An 18,308-nucleotide genomic window follows, 5' to 3' on the forward strand; every position below is an offset into this window, starting at 1 on the left:
TTAAGCTGCTGTGCGATACAACAGAGATACACGAAAGCGAAATTGTGAGGCATGGGGATGGTGATATTGAATTAAAGTGCCAGGGTTCTGCAGGCTCGTTGGACGGCGACCGCTGCTGCAGGATGCAATAAGCGACAATGACACCGCTGGGGCGGGACAGAACGGTAGGACATCATCAATCATCATGCAGTCTGTGAGGTCAGCACAGCCGGTCCTTTTGGAACAGGAGTCGACAGCTTTGTGACATACTCCCAGTCGGCACGAACAGCTCAACGCCGACCAGAAGAGTGAAGTGAATGAATGAAAGCGACATTACATTGCATCCTTCACGTGCCAACTGCATAGGTAAAGTGCAATGCGGACACCTGGCGCGAGTGATAAAGCGTGAAATATAAAACGCAGGTGAAAACGCAGGTGTGAGCAAGCACATGCCGCGTAATACGACGTAGACGGCAAACCAAGGGCAGCGTCAGGCGGCAACTCTGCGCACGAAGCTGCCATCTGCGGACACAGAGACAGCGCGCGTGACTCGACCTGCGGGCTTACCAGCGTTCAGCGTCACTCAGCGACCAGCGTCCGGCTGTGAAGAACAGGCACAGAGCATCAGCGGCGGCAGCCCCGGGCCGGGAAGCGGGTGACGAGGCGCCGGCACGGCGCTCCGTTTTCCTCAGCACCCGTGACGTAAGGGCTGGGAAAGTCGCGGGTCTCACTCGGGCGTCGCCGACCCACCAGCGGACGTAAATCAGGGGAAAGTCACCCACCATGAAACACGGTAAAAACGCCGGGCGACACAGACGCCCGCGTTCCTAGCTCGTCCGCGGCTGAACATGGCGCATAGAAGACACATGTGTCATATCCACTGCCATTATTTGATCGTAAACCTACCCACGACACCATCCAAAACAGTGTGCTGTCTAGGAGTTTGATGTAAATCCATGCTAATGGCGCGCACTTTCAGGACAATTACGCCCTCTTTCTCATCTCAAATCGATCTTCTGCGCTATCCAATTCCGGATTCCATGTAATCATACTGGGATCGCGGCCAATTCGAGATTCGCTGCGCTCTGTTGGCCGACCCGCACGGGAGAGCCGTCAGTTTCGCCCACGATAGGGCGTGTTTTACTCTGTGGCGGAGCGCTGGTCATCGTGGGGCTAGCTGGCAGGATGGAGGCATGTGATGGTTTACTTCGTGCTGGTGTGGGAGGATGGCAGAGGTCATGCCGTAACATGGACTGCCGTGAAGAGCATGACCGTGTGATGACGTGCTCGAGTCTGTTCGCTAATGTGAGCTTCAGGGGATATTTTAACAAATTTTTACTGCGTCCCAAAGTTGAGCAGAGGGCACATGCTACGACTAAGGGCACAGGGCAAGGAACAGAGTAGGGCACTGAGGAGGGCAGAAAGTAGGGCACGGCAGGTTACAGGGCATGGCACAGGACATTTTAGAGGGAAGGGTACAGGTCAGGGCACACAGCAGGGCACAGTTTAGGGAACCGGACAGGGCACAGGGCAGGGAGTCAGGGACGCAGTGGGTCAAATCAGCAGAGGCCACGTCCCAAGGCGAGGGGGGCTGCGTCCCAGAATGGGACGCAGTAAGTGCCTTAAAATATGCCCTGGTGAGCTTAGAGCATCGCGTGGTTCGTCAAGAGACAGCTTATTACTGTGCATGAAGGTAACAGGATTATCAATGCTGAAAACCTCTAATCATGAATGTCATTACTTCACGGCGCCGCCGGGTGGTCAAAGCCGCTTCACCTTTGCACCTCCGTGAAGCAGGCAGTACGAACCGGAAGCCGCAGGTGACCGAGTCGAGCTGTGTAGCCGGGAGTGGCCCATTTCTCCGACACACATCCCGGCTAAAACGGCCAGAGCCGGCGGCGCGAGCGGCCATCCCGGACCAGAAACAGGCCCGGCCGCCTCCCACGACCGGGTTAACTGGCCGGCGCGGCGCGGCGGCGGCGGCGGCGCGGTGCGCTATGACAAACGGCGCTGGGAGTGGTGTCCGACGCTGCGCCCGGCGCCGTCCCGGATGGCCGCCGGCCGCCGGCGCGGAGCGGAAGTGGGGTGTGCTCGAGATGTGATGGAAGAGTTGTGGAAGGTTGTGAGGCTAAGCTTCGGCTCCGCCTATCCCTCCATTCAATCAAAAGTTTCTACCTGGATTGATTACATGAGATATTATAAACAATTGTGCTTTCGAATGGGGTGATATATGCCTTGCAAACAAAGGGCAGAAATATAATGCAAAACATATAGCTATCTTTAAATCAGCGAGTCGAGTCATGCCCTGCAACACAACCAGTGACCGTGTGACAATGCAGGCTCCGTGCCATTGCATCTAAGCACCGTATTTGGATCAGACGCTCGCTGTATAAGCGAGGCTCTGACGTTGCTTCCCCAGACATGGCCGGTGATCTGTTGGCCTCACGCCGAGTTCGTGACACCGGGGTGCGGCCGGTCGGCGGGGACATTGGATCTGACCTGGCGGCACCTCCTTCGTCACCGGGGACGTCATCCGCACACCGGAGACGGCAGCACGCGTCATCAATCCTATCGTGGCTGTATACAATAAACAGACACTAGGTCTGCAATGGACGTTCACGAGTCTCCAGAGACTTAGTATGCTGCAGGGGACATGACCAACACAGACAGCACGGCGAGCGGGAGATGAAGTCACCGTCACCCTATCAATTCATCGAGCTGCATCGGGACTAATCGTTTGTGACGCCAGCACCACTCCGCACGTGGGCGCGCGCGACACTGCAGTGCACGCCGCCTGTGCACGGTGCTTGTGCACGGCGTTAGTGCACACCGCTCCATGCACGGTGCAGGGCGCGTGCTGCGTCCGGGTGGCGCGGTCTATACAGACCCGTATCTCGACACACAATGCACGTGACAGTCGATCACCGATCACAGCGGGGTTCAGCGTGCAGTCGTGCCGGCCATGGCACCGATTATATGGGTCGGCTACCCACCGTCCGTGCTGTGGGCCGGGCGGGGTGAACGCCCCAGAGGAGAGCACCCACCCACCGGGCGCGAGACGACGCGGGTGGTGGGAGCGGTGCCATGGCCAGGTCAGAAGGTGGGGCGACGGTCCCACCCTCGAAGCTGCCGACCGGTTCAGGTCATCCCACCGCCAGCAGAAGCACCACCCGGACCGCCAGTCTCAGCCGGTAGTAGGTCACGGTGCATTTTTATTATAGTTCAAGCTCGGATTACGATAACTATCACTCAGTGGGCGGATGACATGCGGCTCGTCGCCACCATTACAGCTGTGCTAACAGCCTATCCCGTCCGACTGTATCCACCTGTGTCGCTCGTGAGCTGTGCGGGAGTCACGACGGAGCTCCGACTGAGCGCGGCTGTACTGGCCCGTTATACAGGTCACGACCCCCGGTCAATGGACCTGTGGGCGTGACGTGGGCGAGCCGGTGGACACGGATGGACCAAGGTGGAAGTAACAGGACATGAACGGCCATTCTTTGACTTTTGACCCGCACGAGTGGCTGCCTTGCCTCATATCCGCACATTCTCGATCACTTCCACGTCTTCAGAGACACACCACTCACAACGCATCCTCACAATTAATCCAGTGAGCGACCCAGACATCACAGCCAGCCGGCAGACAACGCACGGCGACAGCAGACATACAGATACACAGACGTCTCGCCAAGGACCATACGGCGAACTTACAGACACCGCACCAAGTCTGCCTGTCTACCACAACCGCACGCCAGACGTCCACCGGAGCGGACATGATCTGCGCGAGTGAGGAAAGGAATCCACACGGCGGTTCCAGGTGCGCGATCCATGCAGCCACTGCGGGCCGCCACTCCTGCCGGGCTATACCGCGGCCGGAAATACCCGCTGCGAGGTCCGGGAAGACACGGCTGGAACGGAAACATCGCAACACGACCAACATGGCAAAAACACGCGCCTGACAGCGCCTGGAAGACGGGCAAGTCGGTGGGTAGGCCTCCACTCGGGCTCTCACGGTCAGGCCGTGGTCAAATATAATCGGCAATGAGTTGGCACGAAACGCCGTAATATGCTTGGGTCGCAAACATGCGGGTAAATCATGACTAGGTAGGAAGTAAGTACTCATATGATATAAGCATTACATCATGAGCCTTCATAAGTGCTTTTACGCCGCCGTGGTATGTTTGTGTGAGTGGAAAAGGAAATCGTGGATGCGCAGAAGGTTTGTCGAGTAAGAATCATCGACCTTCCGCCTATTGATCGTAGGTCCAGCCCAGCTTGGCCGTGTGTCTCAGCCTGCTCAGGACTATTTCTCACGTTGATGGACCATTTCCTCTCGGTCAGAAGACGCGTCGGTCCGGGCCGACCCGGCGTGAGGCGAGCCCTCTCAATGGGAGGTCTCCGACCGCACTGAAAACTTTTTTACCATTTCCTGAAGGGTAAACCCGCCATAGCATGGTAGCTTGACACACAGACGTTTTTTACCACCTTCCAGATGGTAAATTTTACTCTTTCATGAAGAGTAAACTCGCCAGGGAGGGGTAACATGACACACAGACGTTTTTTACCATCTTCTGAATGGTAAACTCTTTTGATTTACTCTTGTCTAGAGTGTAACATTTTTTGGGTTACACTCTTTGAAAGGGTAAATCTTTAACGGAACCCTTTTTTAGGGAGTAACGCATCATCTACTCTGTGCTTTACCCTCCTACAGAGAGTATATTCTTATGGCCTACCCTTTGTCACATGGTAATGTTTACTCTTTCCTTTAGTGTAAACCCCCCAGAGGATGGTAACAGACCCACAGACGCTTCCTTCAGAAGCTTCACGAAGCTTCTGTTAACCGGAGCTCACCAACTAAAAAAAATGCTTCAAGAGCAACAATGTAGGTATATTTGGCTTCCGTACAAACAATACGAGGGGCACACCAACCATGAACATTGTGAGACTCTTCACTTATTCATACAAATTTATACAAAGCGTTCAGCAATGCACAAGCGGTAAATAAACACCACGATACAACTTGAATGCAATTTGAATATGAATACAAGACATTCAGCGCCCTCATATTGGATTAGGCAGAGCGCACAATATTTGAAGTGAGCGACGGCGTTCCTGGGTGGTCGCCCGTCTGCGTGAGATAATGAGACTGGATCACTACAGTGCAAGGCTTTTTCAAAGTCACCAACAAAATGCATAAACTTGTAGCATCACAACAAAATTAATGTACGTACTCACAACACTAGGCCACGTGGCCGTGCACGGGGTCCTGTTAACCAGGTCAAATTAGCACCACTCAACGGCACGCAATGCTCTAGCACATCGGTACTTACAATAAAATGTCCACAGAGGCTCTATAGGCGATGAACAACACACAAGCACAATCACCAACGGCCACGCCGCGCGGCACCGACACTGCTCACATCCGCTCTCGGAGACCAACGGCCGAAAACTGACAGATGCGCGCGGCCTTCAAACCGCAAACGGCCGATCTCGTTTCTGATTGGCTGATTGTTTCCATTTCAAATATCATCTTCACGAGGGTAAACAAGATCCACGCATGAAACGACTATCTGTACCCGAGTCACGATACCCAGGAGGAAAGAGTTTTCGTGATGTTCTGGATCGCGAGAGTAATATTGATATTTACATGGTAATAATACTCGTCGCTGGCGAATAAGTTCATATTAACCACGTAACGTTACTATGCACATAATGGTAGCAGCGAGTTACCCTTTCAATATACTATTATCTTGCGGGTTTGATGAAAATGAACTCTCCAGGAGGTAGTAAAAAAGTTTTGAGTGCGGCGATAAACGTTCCTTTCACCGTACAGAATCGATGCGCCTCTCGCCGCCGGCCAGTCTCCCGCCTCATACAGCTCACCGTATTAATCGAGCCGGCCGGGTCACGCATGGTAAATAAACAAGTGACCTACTGACACAGAGCGATCGTCTGCCCGAGCTCGGTCCGACGGGAGAAGAGAGGAGACGAGAGTGGAGGAGAGGAGAGGAGAGGAGAGGAGAGGAGAGGAGAGGAGAGGAGAGGAGAGGAGAGGAGAGGAGAGGAGAGGAGAGGAGAGGAGAGGAGAGGGGAGGAGAGGAGAGGAGAGGAGAGGAGAGGAGAGGAGAGGAGAGGAGAGGAGAGGAGAGGAGAGGAGAGGAGAGGAGAGGAGAGGAGAGGAGAGGAGAGGAGAGGAGAGGAGAGGAGAGGAGAGGAGAGGAGAAGAGAGGAGAGGAGAGGAAAAGAGAGGAAAAGAGAGGAGAAGAGAGGAGAGGAGAGGAGAGGAGAGGAGAGGAGAGGAGAGGAGAGGAGAGGAGAGGAGAGGAGAGGAGAGGAGAGGAGAGGAGAGGAGAGGAGAGGAGAGGAGAGGAGAGGAGAGGAGAGGAGAGGAGAGGAGAGGAGAGGAGAGGAGAGGAGAGGAGAGGAGAGGAGAGGAGAGGAGAGGAGATCCCAACGAAAGCCTAGGTATAACCAGCAGGAACTGGCAAACGAGGCAGAACGAATGAGCAGGTATACGAGAATTGAGAAGAGATTAGCAGAGTGGTTGTGGCAGGTGGAGCGTGGCCAGAGAGAAGGAAAATATGCAGATGTGTCAGGGTTCACCGGCTCTGAGCAGGCTGCGAAAGAAACTACGAGTGACTCTAGGCACTAGGCAGTACCATATGGTGTATAGGAAAGAGTTGGTGCATTCAGTACACCTGAGTTACAGGGTTCGCCTTTTAGGGGACCAAACGACAGGTGCGCTGCACGCTTATAGACAGATACATCGAGGAAAGCTTGGAAAGCCTGGCAGGAAGAAACCGAACCAAGTCGAGCGAAATCGCGACCAGATAACAAGCTCAGTACGGCTAGATGCAGAGAATCATGCCGGATTCCATACGGTGGAAGGTAACCAGGATTTGATTACGTTCACTAGTTGAAGAAAACTCGCAATCAACTTTCTTGCTATCTCGAACATTTTTACGGCTGGTCTCCGCCCCTGTAAGCGTACCGGAACATTGCGGTACATCAGCTGCAGTGGCCACCATTTGCCCACCCAGGCACGACCGCTCCTCCCACGATCGGTCTGCGCTCGCCGTCCGCGACCAAAGTGGGCCGCTCGGTGGCAGCCGTCACACGTCACGCCGCCAAACCGTGACGGTGCCGGGTGCTCCGCGGCCACGGTCAGACCGTTCCCACCGTCCGTCACTCCGGCCCGGTCAGGTCAGGTCGGGCGGCCTCGGCAGACGCTACGGGAAGCGGCGACGGTGTGCGGTTGATGGTTTACCAGACCAGCACTTGGCCTGACGGTCGTTACTGCCACCTGCCAGCACTGTGCGAGGGCGGGGCGGCTCTGGGGTGAGGCACGCGCCGCCCGGCTCCACGGCCGCCTTCGAGCAGGAAGTAATTGCCAATTAATTCAGTTATGCTTCTAAGCGACTGGCTATGCGCATTTAAACTGAATCCAGGTCAGCTTAGACACGGGTCACGGCGGCCAAACAATTCAGTGAAGTGGGCGGAGGCACTCATCTACCATTGCCGTCAGGGAGTGACGCCATGGCGGCCCAATAGCGTGATGTCCGCCAGATAATGCACCCGATTTATACCAGCCGTATCAAACCCGTCCCGTTCACCTCCATCACAACCCCAAACCGAAGAGCAAAGAAAACCATCGGTGGTGTACAATCTCTTCATCAATGAGAGCATCGAACGCGCGATACCGCCGCAGCGACCAATCCCAGCGCAGCCACCTGGGCCGGCAGCCCATCGTGACGACCGAGTTCGATCCGGGCTTCGGCCACGCGACGTGCCGGTCGAACGGAGCTGGACCGCGCCGGTCGAACGGAGCTGGACCGCGCCGGTCGAACGGAGCGCGTCGGCTCGGTGCCGGCCGGACTGCGCCGCTCCGGACTCTCTTTGTGACGGTCCGCCGCGTGCAGTCGATCTGAGATAAAGAGCCGGCGCGGGGCGCTGACCAAACGAGTCTTCGGCACCGCCCAGTGGGGATAGAAATTGTAAGATCGATGCTGGGAGAGCTAGAGCGAGCTAAAGCGATGCAAAAACGATTCAATTAATTGCAGAGACGCGCTGGTAAAGACGTGTTCGAATGTTCTTCAGCTGCTACAGAAAGACACATAGTCACAACTGGAAATACTGATCGAAACCCATTCAATCGTCCAAATCGTCGTACACAAGCTCCACTGCCATTTACAATCAGCCTGCAGTCGGAGGTAGTTAGTAACCCGCACAAACTAGCTTGCACCACCGTTTACGAACGAAGCCGCTCCCCAGGGAGCGTGCAGCAGGGACCGGGCAGCACGTGCCTGCGGCGCCGCTGGCACACAGCCGGGGGCACAGCAGACGCCACAGAGACGCGGCCGTTCCCAAAGACAGCGTGCGCCAGGCCAACAGCGAACAGGCGCACGGAAGACAAAGGCTGGGAAGCGCGCCGCCGGCAGTGGCTGCGTGCTGCGATCCCGGCTAGTGAAAGCTGTGCCGCTGCGAGTTATTGCAGGAGGGAGAGATTGGCGTCGCCCACCGAACTGCGCAGCTTGTGAGGATGCATGTGGTCTGATTTGCTCCAAGGCACAGTGCAAAAGGTGGAGTACGTTATTTATTGGCGGCTCATGATGCGATATTTAAATGAGCACGACATCGCTTACGAGAGAGCCATAGGCGTGAACAATTTTAAATCAACACTTAGGCATGCTATGAAATGACACATTCATAATGTTTAGGCATAACTGTCGTCACAGGTCGCTTATGTTCCAAGCAGCGAATGATCTGCCACAAAACACTGGAGACGAGACTCTGAGAGTGGCATTTGGGTTTCACCAGCCATATGGAACATCACGTCCACAACAAGCATGCTCTAAGCGCTCGGTGTCGTGTTTGTCCAGCATTAACCGGCAGCGGCCGTCTGTCATCATCACACGATGACTGGTGGCCAGTGACGTCACTTACCTCTGTCATCATTTCGGCGTGTCACCGCCAGGCGGCAGTTCACCGCAGGGCGATTACGAGACTCTCGATCACAATGCAGCTCCCATAGCACTTCTGTTTACACTTCTCGAACGAAAGTTCGCGTTCACTTCTCAAAACCTGCAACGAAAGAGAAAGGGGCATGTTACGATCGTGAGGTCGTCAGACCAATAGCGCATGACATGACTCCGAGATGCGTGTAGAAACTCTTTTGAGTCGTCGCCTTCCGCTGTCATGACTTCACAATAATTCAGCCAGCACTGAAAGCCTATTTTGGCGAAAATTAATTCGTCCAATAGACTTCTGTGGATGCTGGTTTCACTACAAAAACGGTGATCACTGAGTTCCGTCCAACGACACTTTCGAACCGGCGCCTGAGGAAGTGTAAGCACGGGTTAGCCCTATACCTACTCGCTCCCACACCATCGCAGAAAGTCGCGTCGTTGGGTCACAACTCACCCGACCCCACGGCCCCGGGGTCGCAAAGAGACCCTGCTCGGCGGTGAAACTCGCATTCAGCCTTTTGACGCTCGTCTTGTGACCCCCCAGCTTTGTGACCATCCATCCACATGTCTCGTGACCAGGGTTGTATACGACTCAAATTTTTGGTGAGTCGATTCAGAAGAGAGTTTCCTAAAACTGATTCGACTCGACTCATGATTCCAAAAACTTTAATTGAAATGATTCGATTCAACTCTTGACTCAAACATGACAAGAAATATATGAATCAATTCGACTCATGATTCAAACATATTTTCAGTTTAACGATTCGATTCAACTCATGACTCAAGGGTTCTGTTAAATAATTTGAATCGACTCATGACTCAATTCTGACTCAACTCATTGGACAGACTCATCAAATTATTCAACATAAAATGTTTGTGCAAACCCAAGAAATACAGGTAGTCGTAAAGCAGGCGTCACACTTATTTCTGCAACCATGGAGAGGCGCTGTACCCAGAGATGCTTTCTAATCAACCCAAACCAAACCAAACCTAATCAAACCTGGCATAACCTAACACAACCTACAATCTACCACCTAAAACCTAAAACCTAACCTACAGAGCCTCTCCTTTGTTGCAAAAAGAAGTGTGACGCATGGGTGTAGGAGCGCCAAAAATATTGGTGAAGGATGTCACCTGAACCTTCGGAGAAGTCACCTAAACCTTCGGAGAAGGTGTAGGACCTTACCGCAGTGGAGGGGGGGGGGGGGGGAAATTTCGCCAACTCATGTTTTTTCTCGCAAATGTCTCACGCCATTATCATCTAATTAACGCCAACTTTTCAGTACATGCCTAAAATTGAATTTTTAGGTATCCAAGCATACCTTTGGATACCTACCAAAGGTATCCACTATCAAAGCATACCTTTGGAACCTAAAGGTATGCTCCACTGCTCTTTTTTCGTGACCAAAGTCTTACAACTTTCCCACGAGTAAAAACAAGCCAATATATTTTGATATTCACGGCATTTACATACTGAGACACATTTACACGTTTACCAGCCTCAATACAGTTTTCGACTTTACCTATCATTACGGAGCGAGCGAAGCGAGCGTAGTCTTTCCTTAGACGGAAATTTCTGAGTATGAGCGGCCGGCCGACCGGCCGGCCGGCCGGCCGTGGTCACGATTCTGCGACGCTTATATCTCAGCAACCACTTGACCGATTTACACGCGGTAATTTTTGTAGGGTAGCTTCATTCCTTCTACCAAGTATTGGACTATTCCCGATGCATGTGGGTGACCCCTTATGCACGTGCCACATGCAAAACGAAGAGGTGTCACTTTTGTAATTGTTGCAATATCTCGGTAACTACTTGGCCGATTGCGCTGAAAGTTGGCATGTAGGTAGGCACCCACTAGGCAATGCATATCCATGTGCCAGAGTTGGGGTGCTGCTGCACGTGCGCACGTGCAGGGGTCGATTCCAGATCTTGAGATTGGCTGGACCGATGGCGCTCAAATTTGGTACACAGGTAGGGACCGGTTAGTAGGGTGCCGTGCAAAAGTCAGTTGGGACCCATTTTGCACGTGCGCACGTGTAGGGTGCCGCTTCCAGATCTCGAGAACGACTGGGCCGATTGTGCTCAAATTTGGCACATCGCTAGAGACCGGTTAGTAGGGTGCCGTGCACAAGTCAGCTGGAGGTACCCCGTCGAAATTTCGCACGTGCAAAGCTCACCCTCTCGCTCGCTCCGTTAGTCGCCCCAAAAGGCGTTATACTGGTTTATTAAATGGCGTGAATTGTGAAGAAGGTGGGCATAACACTTCATAACTGAAAGGATGGAGTAATTGGGTACCTGTTGCCGTTTTAGCCTTTTTGTTCATCCCATTCGGCATTGCTTTTCTTTTTTAACATTAGATCGACCGTCGAACCCAGTCGTTCTAGCATTGGTGAAGAGTGAAGACCCTCACCTGCCTTGCTCAAGATTGGTGAAGGATCCTTCACCAATCTAAAACTTTGGTGAAAGGTATCCTTCACCAAAGACATACATTGCTACACCTATGGTGTGACGCTTGCTTTACTAAGTAGTGAAATACATTCATGGGTGCATACTGCATATGTAATTCCTGACAACTAGTGAACTATATACATGTAGATATTTTAAAAAAGCTAACATTAACCATTTTATTTATGTATGAAATAAAAATAAAGAAAAACATGTTGCTATTATTATTGAAACCACATAACACACTTTGCATACCTATAATGCATAGGCGGCGGAACGATTTGAGACAAGGGGGGGCACCATGGCTCAAGGAGCCAAACCTAGGGTACCCCCAAATCCTGTTTTCTCATCGGATTTAGGCCACTTATTTTTCGTCACAGCCCTGACACGATGATTTTTTTTTTTACTAAACGAAAATTGCAGTTCACCCCCGTATGCAGGGGTGTACCTAATTTTATATCTCTTTGTGGGGGCATATGCACCCACAATCCTGAATTATGCCCCCACAATGATGAAAAAGCACCCACAAGTCTTTTACAAGGCTGCAAGCGTCCTTTCGAGAGCACGGTGCCCTTCGCATGCTCTAACGGCGTCCTCCTAACCGTCTCGCGTTCATGTACCGGGGTTACATGAGCAAGTAAATGCGTATCAGGAACGGATTTTCCTATTCGCTCACCATTGTAGTCCGTTTGTAATGCGTATTAACTCTGCTCATGTAACCCCGAGCATGGATAGCGTTTTTAATCATCACTCGGCGCCCTTCTGGGAGAATGGCGCACTTTTGACAGCACCGCGCCATTCTCATGGTCTAACGGCGCCCTCCTGACCGTCTCGCGTCCTTAGGTCTCTGTTCACCGTGCATCCCTCGACTATTCGGCGCCCTTCTGGCCTCTCAGCGCCCCTGAACCACATATAGCGTTTTCAATCACTCGGCACCCTTTTACGAGAATGGCGCCCTTTTCATGATCTCAAGGCGCCCTCGTAACCATCTGGCGCCCCCACGTCCCCACCAACGTAGCACTACTGACTGTGCGGCGCCCTTCTGGCCTCTTAGCGCCCCTAGACCACATAGCGTTTTCAATCACTCGGCGCCCTCCTAAGAGAATGGCGCCCTTTTCATCGTCTCACGGCGCCCTCGTAAGTCGTAACCGTCTGGCGCCTCCACATTTGGTGCCCCTCCTACTGGATGGCGCCTCTCTACATATTTTTTACGTCCTTCCGGTCAGTTTCCACTTTTAAGCGTGTATTTGCTTAGTCAGACACGTCACTTGAAGCGCCATTCGGCTAGCAATGTTATCAAATTCGGTGTTAATTTAGGCTCCCACATAAAGAATATCTATCGCGCCCCAAAACGGCCTGGCGCCGGGCGCCCCTACAGCTGGGCACCCACAATCATTTTAGGAAAATTACACCCCTGCCCGTATGTGTGGTTAACTTTAAGCTGATCCTCAAGTACCTATGTGTTTGTCTCTTCCTTATTGTCGTTTGATAAATTCCATTTATCCTACATGTATAATTCCCAAGAAGCCATCGCAGTACTAATCAGTGGCGAATCCCAGGGTGGAGGTCACATGTGTCATGACTTAGGGCCTGGGGTCACCACATGCCTGCCAGGAGCACCACAGGCCTGACAGCCGACAGGGGCACCACAGGCCCGCCAGGGGTGCCAAAGGCCTAGCAGGGGCACCACGGGCCTGTCAGTGGCACCACAGGCCTGTCAGGAGCACCATCGGCCTAGCAAAAGCACTACAGGTCTTCCAGGGGCACCACAGACCTGCCAGGGGCACCAGAGGCCTGTCAGGGACACTATCGGCTTCGCAGGGGAACCACCGGCTTCTCAAGGGCACCATGGGCCTGTCAAGGGCACCACAAGCCTGTCGTTGGCAATTTAGGATTGTCAGAGGCACCACAAACCTGTCAAGGGCACCTACGTTCTAACAGGGGCACCACAAACCTGCCAAGGCCCAGGGACACCACATGCCTAGCAAGGACACCACAGGCCTGTCAGGGGCACCACGGGCCTGTCAGGGCCCATGGGCACCTAAGTCATGTCAGGGCCCACCGTAGGCTTGTCAGGGGGCAGGGTAGGTAGGTACCACAGTCTTTCCAGGGGCACCAGCGGCTTAGCAGGGGCACCAGTCATCACATGACTAACCAAAAATAAAGCAAAAAAAAAAAAACTGAAAATAGGGCACCACCAAAATTAAGTGGGCGAAATCCGTTGAGGTTTTAATTTTGGGCATAGGTACTAGGTAGGGGCACCACTTCGATTCATGAACCTCCCCTTTCCCGAATTTCCCGAGTTTTCCCGAATCCGCCCCTGGTACTAATACATCAAATTTAAGGGGGGGCACCTTGCTATTGGTGCCCCCCTTGCAGAATCCAAGGGGGGGCACGGTGCCCCGGTGCCCCCCCCGTTCCGCCGCCTATGCTATAATGTAAATAAAAATGTCAGCAGCAAATCAATATGTACCTAACTACGTGCCAGCTGCAAGCCAGCACAGTATTGATTTCTGAATAAGAATGCAAATATGAAGCCTTTAATATATGACAAATACGAAGCCAAATGTAAGGCTAATTAGAATCTCAAAATGCAAAGAAAAAACATTTTGTTCATGCCCTGTTGCCTTGCGGCCTTGAGAATTTACCAGGACAAGGTTTAGGGCATAATCCAATAATGTAGTGTGGTTTACTTTTTAAAGGTATAAACACATGACGTCAATTATCTTAACCTTAGCTTTAGCTTGTCATAACTAATTAAACTCAAAATAAACAAACCAATTTTTATTAAATTTAGCAGAAAAATACAACACCAAGCCTAAAAATGGACGTTTGCGATAATTATAAATAACAAAGTAAAATAAAACGTCACTTTCCAGTTGATTTGCGTTATGGTAGCGTTTTTTTAGCTATGGTAGCGCCGCTACGATTTTTTGCTTTTCCTTTACGTTTGGGATATGGCAGCAAATATGATTGTCGACAGAAATTGCTAATAACTTACAAATATTACTCTTATCTATGCAAGCTCGAGAAACATTTGTCCACGTTAATGACGTCATACAATTTTAATTTAAAACCAAATCATGTTATATTTTTTCTTAACTTTTAGGTATCATTTTATAATTTTCTGGCTAAAAAGATCAAGTTCTCATATCGTTTTCAATCTGTTCCTATTCATTTATCAGCTTGAATTAAATAAAAACTTCATTTTTCATCTTGTTTACGAATAGTTATTTGCGACGTCATGCGCGACCACGAATTAGCAATTGTGAACCATCGGAAAAGAAAAATGTGAGGGTTATTGATGGTCTTTCTAGACAACTTTGATAGACAATTATTTAAGGTTTTATTTCAATTGTTAACTGGTATCTATCTCATACTTGTTAGTGTCCATTACTAGCACTCACAAAGCCAACCCAATGTGACTTGTGAGTATTTCAGTAACAGTCCACAGATGTAGTGATTGCATATAGGTATAGTTAAATACAGGCTGAGGCAATTGCAATGCTGACTTGCCAAAGTTGAATATAATCATAATAGGTAGCTGATGCCAGCCAAAACATAAAAGGTGCTCACTACTTCACAAGCAGTTTCATGACTTTAAAAATAAGTTTATCTTACCTGGTGGCTGGAGCAGACTGTGACAAGTTCCTTGAATCGATTCAAAATGTGACTCGCGTTACCTTGAATCGACTCAAACTCTGACTCAAGTGGCCTATGCATATGTGAATCGACTCGACTCATGATTCATTAAGCTTTCAAATTATTTGATTCGACTCAACTCATGACTCGAAGAAAAACGACTGATTCTTGAGTCGATTCATGATTCAACTCTGAGTCGTATACAACCCTGCTCGTGACGTGACGCTGCACGGGCCTTCACCAGTGTGTCCTTCATGGCCGCTCAGAGGATCGCAGATTTGCGCCAAGATCGTCCACGCCTCGCCGCGCCCCGTCGGAGCTGTGAGCGAGGGTGCAGCTCGGAAGTCGGTAGTCTGTCATCCGCCCCCTGAGACGGTGAGTCATGGGCCACGCGTGTGACCGCACACTTCTCTGCAAGGTTGTATCAACGTCTCGTCTGTCCCAACTTCTTTTCTCTGTCTAGTGTTAGTCCACCTGATGCATCCCCTCCTTCCCGTTTATCCGGTGCATCCTGTGATAACCGTCTGTTTCGCTTGTCTGTCATTCCGTCTTCCCACCCATCTCGTCTCTCCCGTCCATCCCGTCCTCCCTTCTGTCCCGTCTGCCCGTCATCTCGTCAGTCCCGCTCCGCCGCCTGCAGTCCGGCCTCGACACTGTGGCTGCTCCGGCGCCGGCTCCTGCCAGCCCTGAATCCGGCGCGCCGGCCACAAATGCGGCGCGTGCCGAGCGCTTCGAGTTCACTGGCACTATGCAGGTTAACAAACGCTCAGACTCTCGGCTGATTCGAGCCAGCACGGCGCTGCCGCGTTCTCGGCACCTCGACCGAACTGCGAGCGGCAAGAAGCGAGAAGGCGCGAAGAACAGAAGGCGAAAAGACTGCTCGGACACAGCGAAGAGACGAAGTCCGGCGGAACAAGGCAGTCACGGAGCAGCAAAGCTCGTCTCTCACAGCTACCACCGGGTCGTGACCTATGCTCTCGTTCTCCGGCGCCGCCGGGTGCGCAGAACGGGTGTAGGGTCAGCGCGGGGTCACCGCCGAGGTCACTGGCGGGGTCACGACCGGGTCAGCGGCAGGGCCGGCGGCGGCGAGCCGTTACATCACACACATTATACCCACACACACAGACACACAGGCACGCGCGACGCCGACGCACGCACGCTCTTCGCTCTCACGCGTGATCACACGACAATACCGGTATACGAGCGGCGACTAATGCGAATAGCGTGTCAGATTGCCGATACAACCATTGAGCCAACTCAATGGTGGGAAAGATCCGCAATTTGAATGTCTCCAAATAATGCCCGGTGGGAAGGAACGCACAAAGGATTGCTCCCTCCCCGAGGTCGTCAGTCACAGACAAATGACTGAAATCCAATTGAACGCAGTTTTTCATCATCGACCTCAGCGGTAGATTATGAACACCGTCGTGACCTTGTCGCGCATCGGCCGGTCATTGTCAACAGGAAGGAGGCACGGCGGGTGACGCGGCCCTCACGCTCGGCAGGCGGCGGCCGTGCACTCGAGCGGGGCCGGTAGGAAGACCCGGTCCGGCCCGGCCCGGCCCGGCAGGAAGGAAGGAATGCGGCCGGAGCCAGCGCCGGGTCTGAGCGCACCTCGTCTGCAGTCAGCAGCGCCGGTTCGTCTGTTTGGACTCCGCCGGAGGCTCGGCCGGCTGGCGTGCACGGTCTGCCGCTTCCGCCGGCACTGTGGCCATGGTCCAGAAAGAACGGATGGCGGTGCGGCTGACTTGCAAACAATTGATGAGATGATCGTCACATTCCTGCCGTTAATTAATGCCTCGGTAATCGAGTACGGATGAAGAGAAAAAGACGCCAATCAAGATTTGCGCAGCCGCTAGAAAATGTTAGGTGTTTCTCTATTCCTTCAGTCTATCCTGAGCAGATGAGGTCACCAGTTACCGACCGCCTTCTCTCCCGACCTGACCCAAGAGGTCACACCTGCGCCCACTGACCCAGCCGACGAAGCTGTGGTATTCAATAATCCACATGTCGACAGGTCACCATTCGGTAATCAGTCAGCATCCGTCTGCCCGCCAGAGCCATTGGTCGCGGTTTAATCCAAATCTCCGGTTCGGAGGGCCACGGGGAGCCGACTGGCGGTCGATCCCAGCCTATCAGCGGTCATCATCGGTTATCAGCGGTCATTGGGAGGTCACGGCGGTCGGACAGAGGTCAGTCGAAGGTCGTTAAAAGGATCTTCGATTGCGGTGTCACTGACTCGCGTGGTCATCCAAGATGATATAGCTTCTCTCAGATACTCAACCTCGCCATCGTCCAACCTTCTACCTTCCCGTTCGGCCGCTCGGCCGTCTCGCAAACACGGTGACTCGGCAGGGACAGCCCGCAGCGATCCACGGAGCGGCCCGTGTCCCCGTCATACCTCCCCTGATCTCCCCTTGTCTCTGTCGGGTCCCGCTGTGTCTCGGCTGGAGCTCCGTCTCGGTCGCAGATTGTTCCTGTCTGGTGGACCGTCTTCCTCTCCGCTGCTCACCGCCGGACGCCGCCGCCCCGCGGCCAGGTTTCTAGTGACCTCCTTCCGAGTGCATATGTGATGAGACGCACCGTGGGCGGCGGGCGCGGCGGCGGCGGCGGGTGGGGTCCTTCGGTCGGCGGAGGCAGGTCGTTGGGTCAGATTTCTCGACCCCGCCACAGAGTCGCTCGCACCCAAAAGCTTTCTAGTCGAGCGGTGAACGGCGCAATATTGTTGGGCGATCAGGGCATCCGTGGCGGACTTGGGCGGAAGTGAGGCAGGTAAGGAGAGAGAGAGAGAGAGAGAGAGAGAGAGAGAGAGAGAGAGAGAGAGAGAGAGAGAGAGAGAGAGAGAGAGAGAGAGAGAGAGAGAGAGAGAGAGAGAGGGAGAGAGAGAGAGAGATAGAGAGAGAGAGAGAGAGAGAGAGAGAGAGAGAGAGAGAGAGAGAGAGAGAGAGAGAGAGAGAGAGAGAGGGGGGGGACCAAGACCAGTGTGAGGCGTGAAGCTACTGAATGCCTCCGCTAACAATACATGGGTCACGGTGGTCGGGTCTCTGAAAAGGCCTTCGTTAGGCGGGCGGCCAACAAGCTTCACTGGTAATGGACAAGCTGCGCAGGTGCTTTGTGGGAGCTGCATTTGATTAGAAATCGGCCGACACCCGCTCATCATTTATGAGATTAGAAACTAGGCGTCATATTGCGGCATTCATGACCGTCACCGCTGGGTTTAACACAGAGTCCGGCTGTACACAGAGTGCTGTACACACATTGCGACTTCCAGTTCT

At 52.7% G+C, this 18,308-nt stretch overlaps 1 protein-coding gene across 4 annotated transcripts in view; it reads right to left on the minus strand.

Moving 5' to 3' along the window:
• LOC122371617 (disheveled-associated activator of morphogenesis 1-like) overlaps positions 1–18,308 on the minus strand; it is a 64,641-nt gene that overhangs the window by 37,630 nt on the left and 8,703 nt on the right. For 2 of the 4 annotated variants that reach the window (XM_043348049.1, XM_043348046.1), the window contains exons 2-3: positions 8,923–9,060; positions 547–580 (exon numbers count right to left, since the gene is read on the minus strand). Coding sequence is in view for 2 of the 4 variants with exons in the window: in XM_043348045.1 (XP_043203980.1) it covers positions 8,923–8,934 (12 nt within the window). In the remaining 2 variants the exon portion in view is untranslated. The remainder of the gene's footprint in view (positions 1–546; positions 581–8,922; positions 9,061–18,308) is intronic. The other 2 variants (XM_043348045.1, XM_043348044.1) reach the window with 1 other exon arrangement.

This window comes from Amphibalanus amphitrite, unplaced genomic scaffold (genome assembly GCF_019059575.1).
Source record: "Amphibalanus amphitrite isolate SeventyFive unplaced genomic scaffold, NRLGWU_Aamphi_draft 001263F_arrow, whole genome shotgun sequence".
Lineage (NCBI taxonomy): Eukaryota > Metazoa > Arthropoda > Thecostraca > Balanomorpha > Balanidae > Amphibalanus > Amphibalanus amphitrite.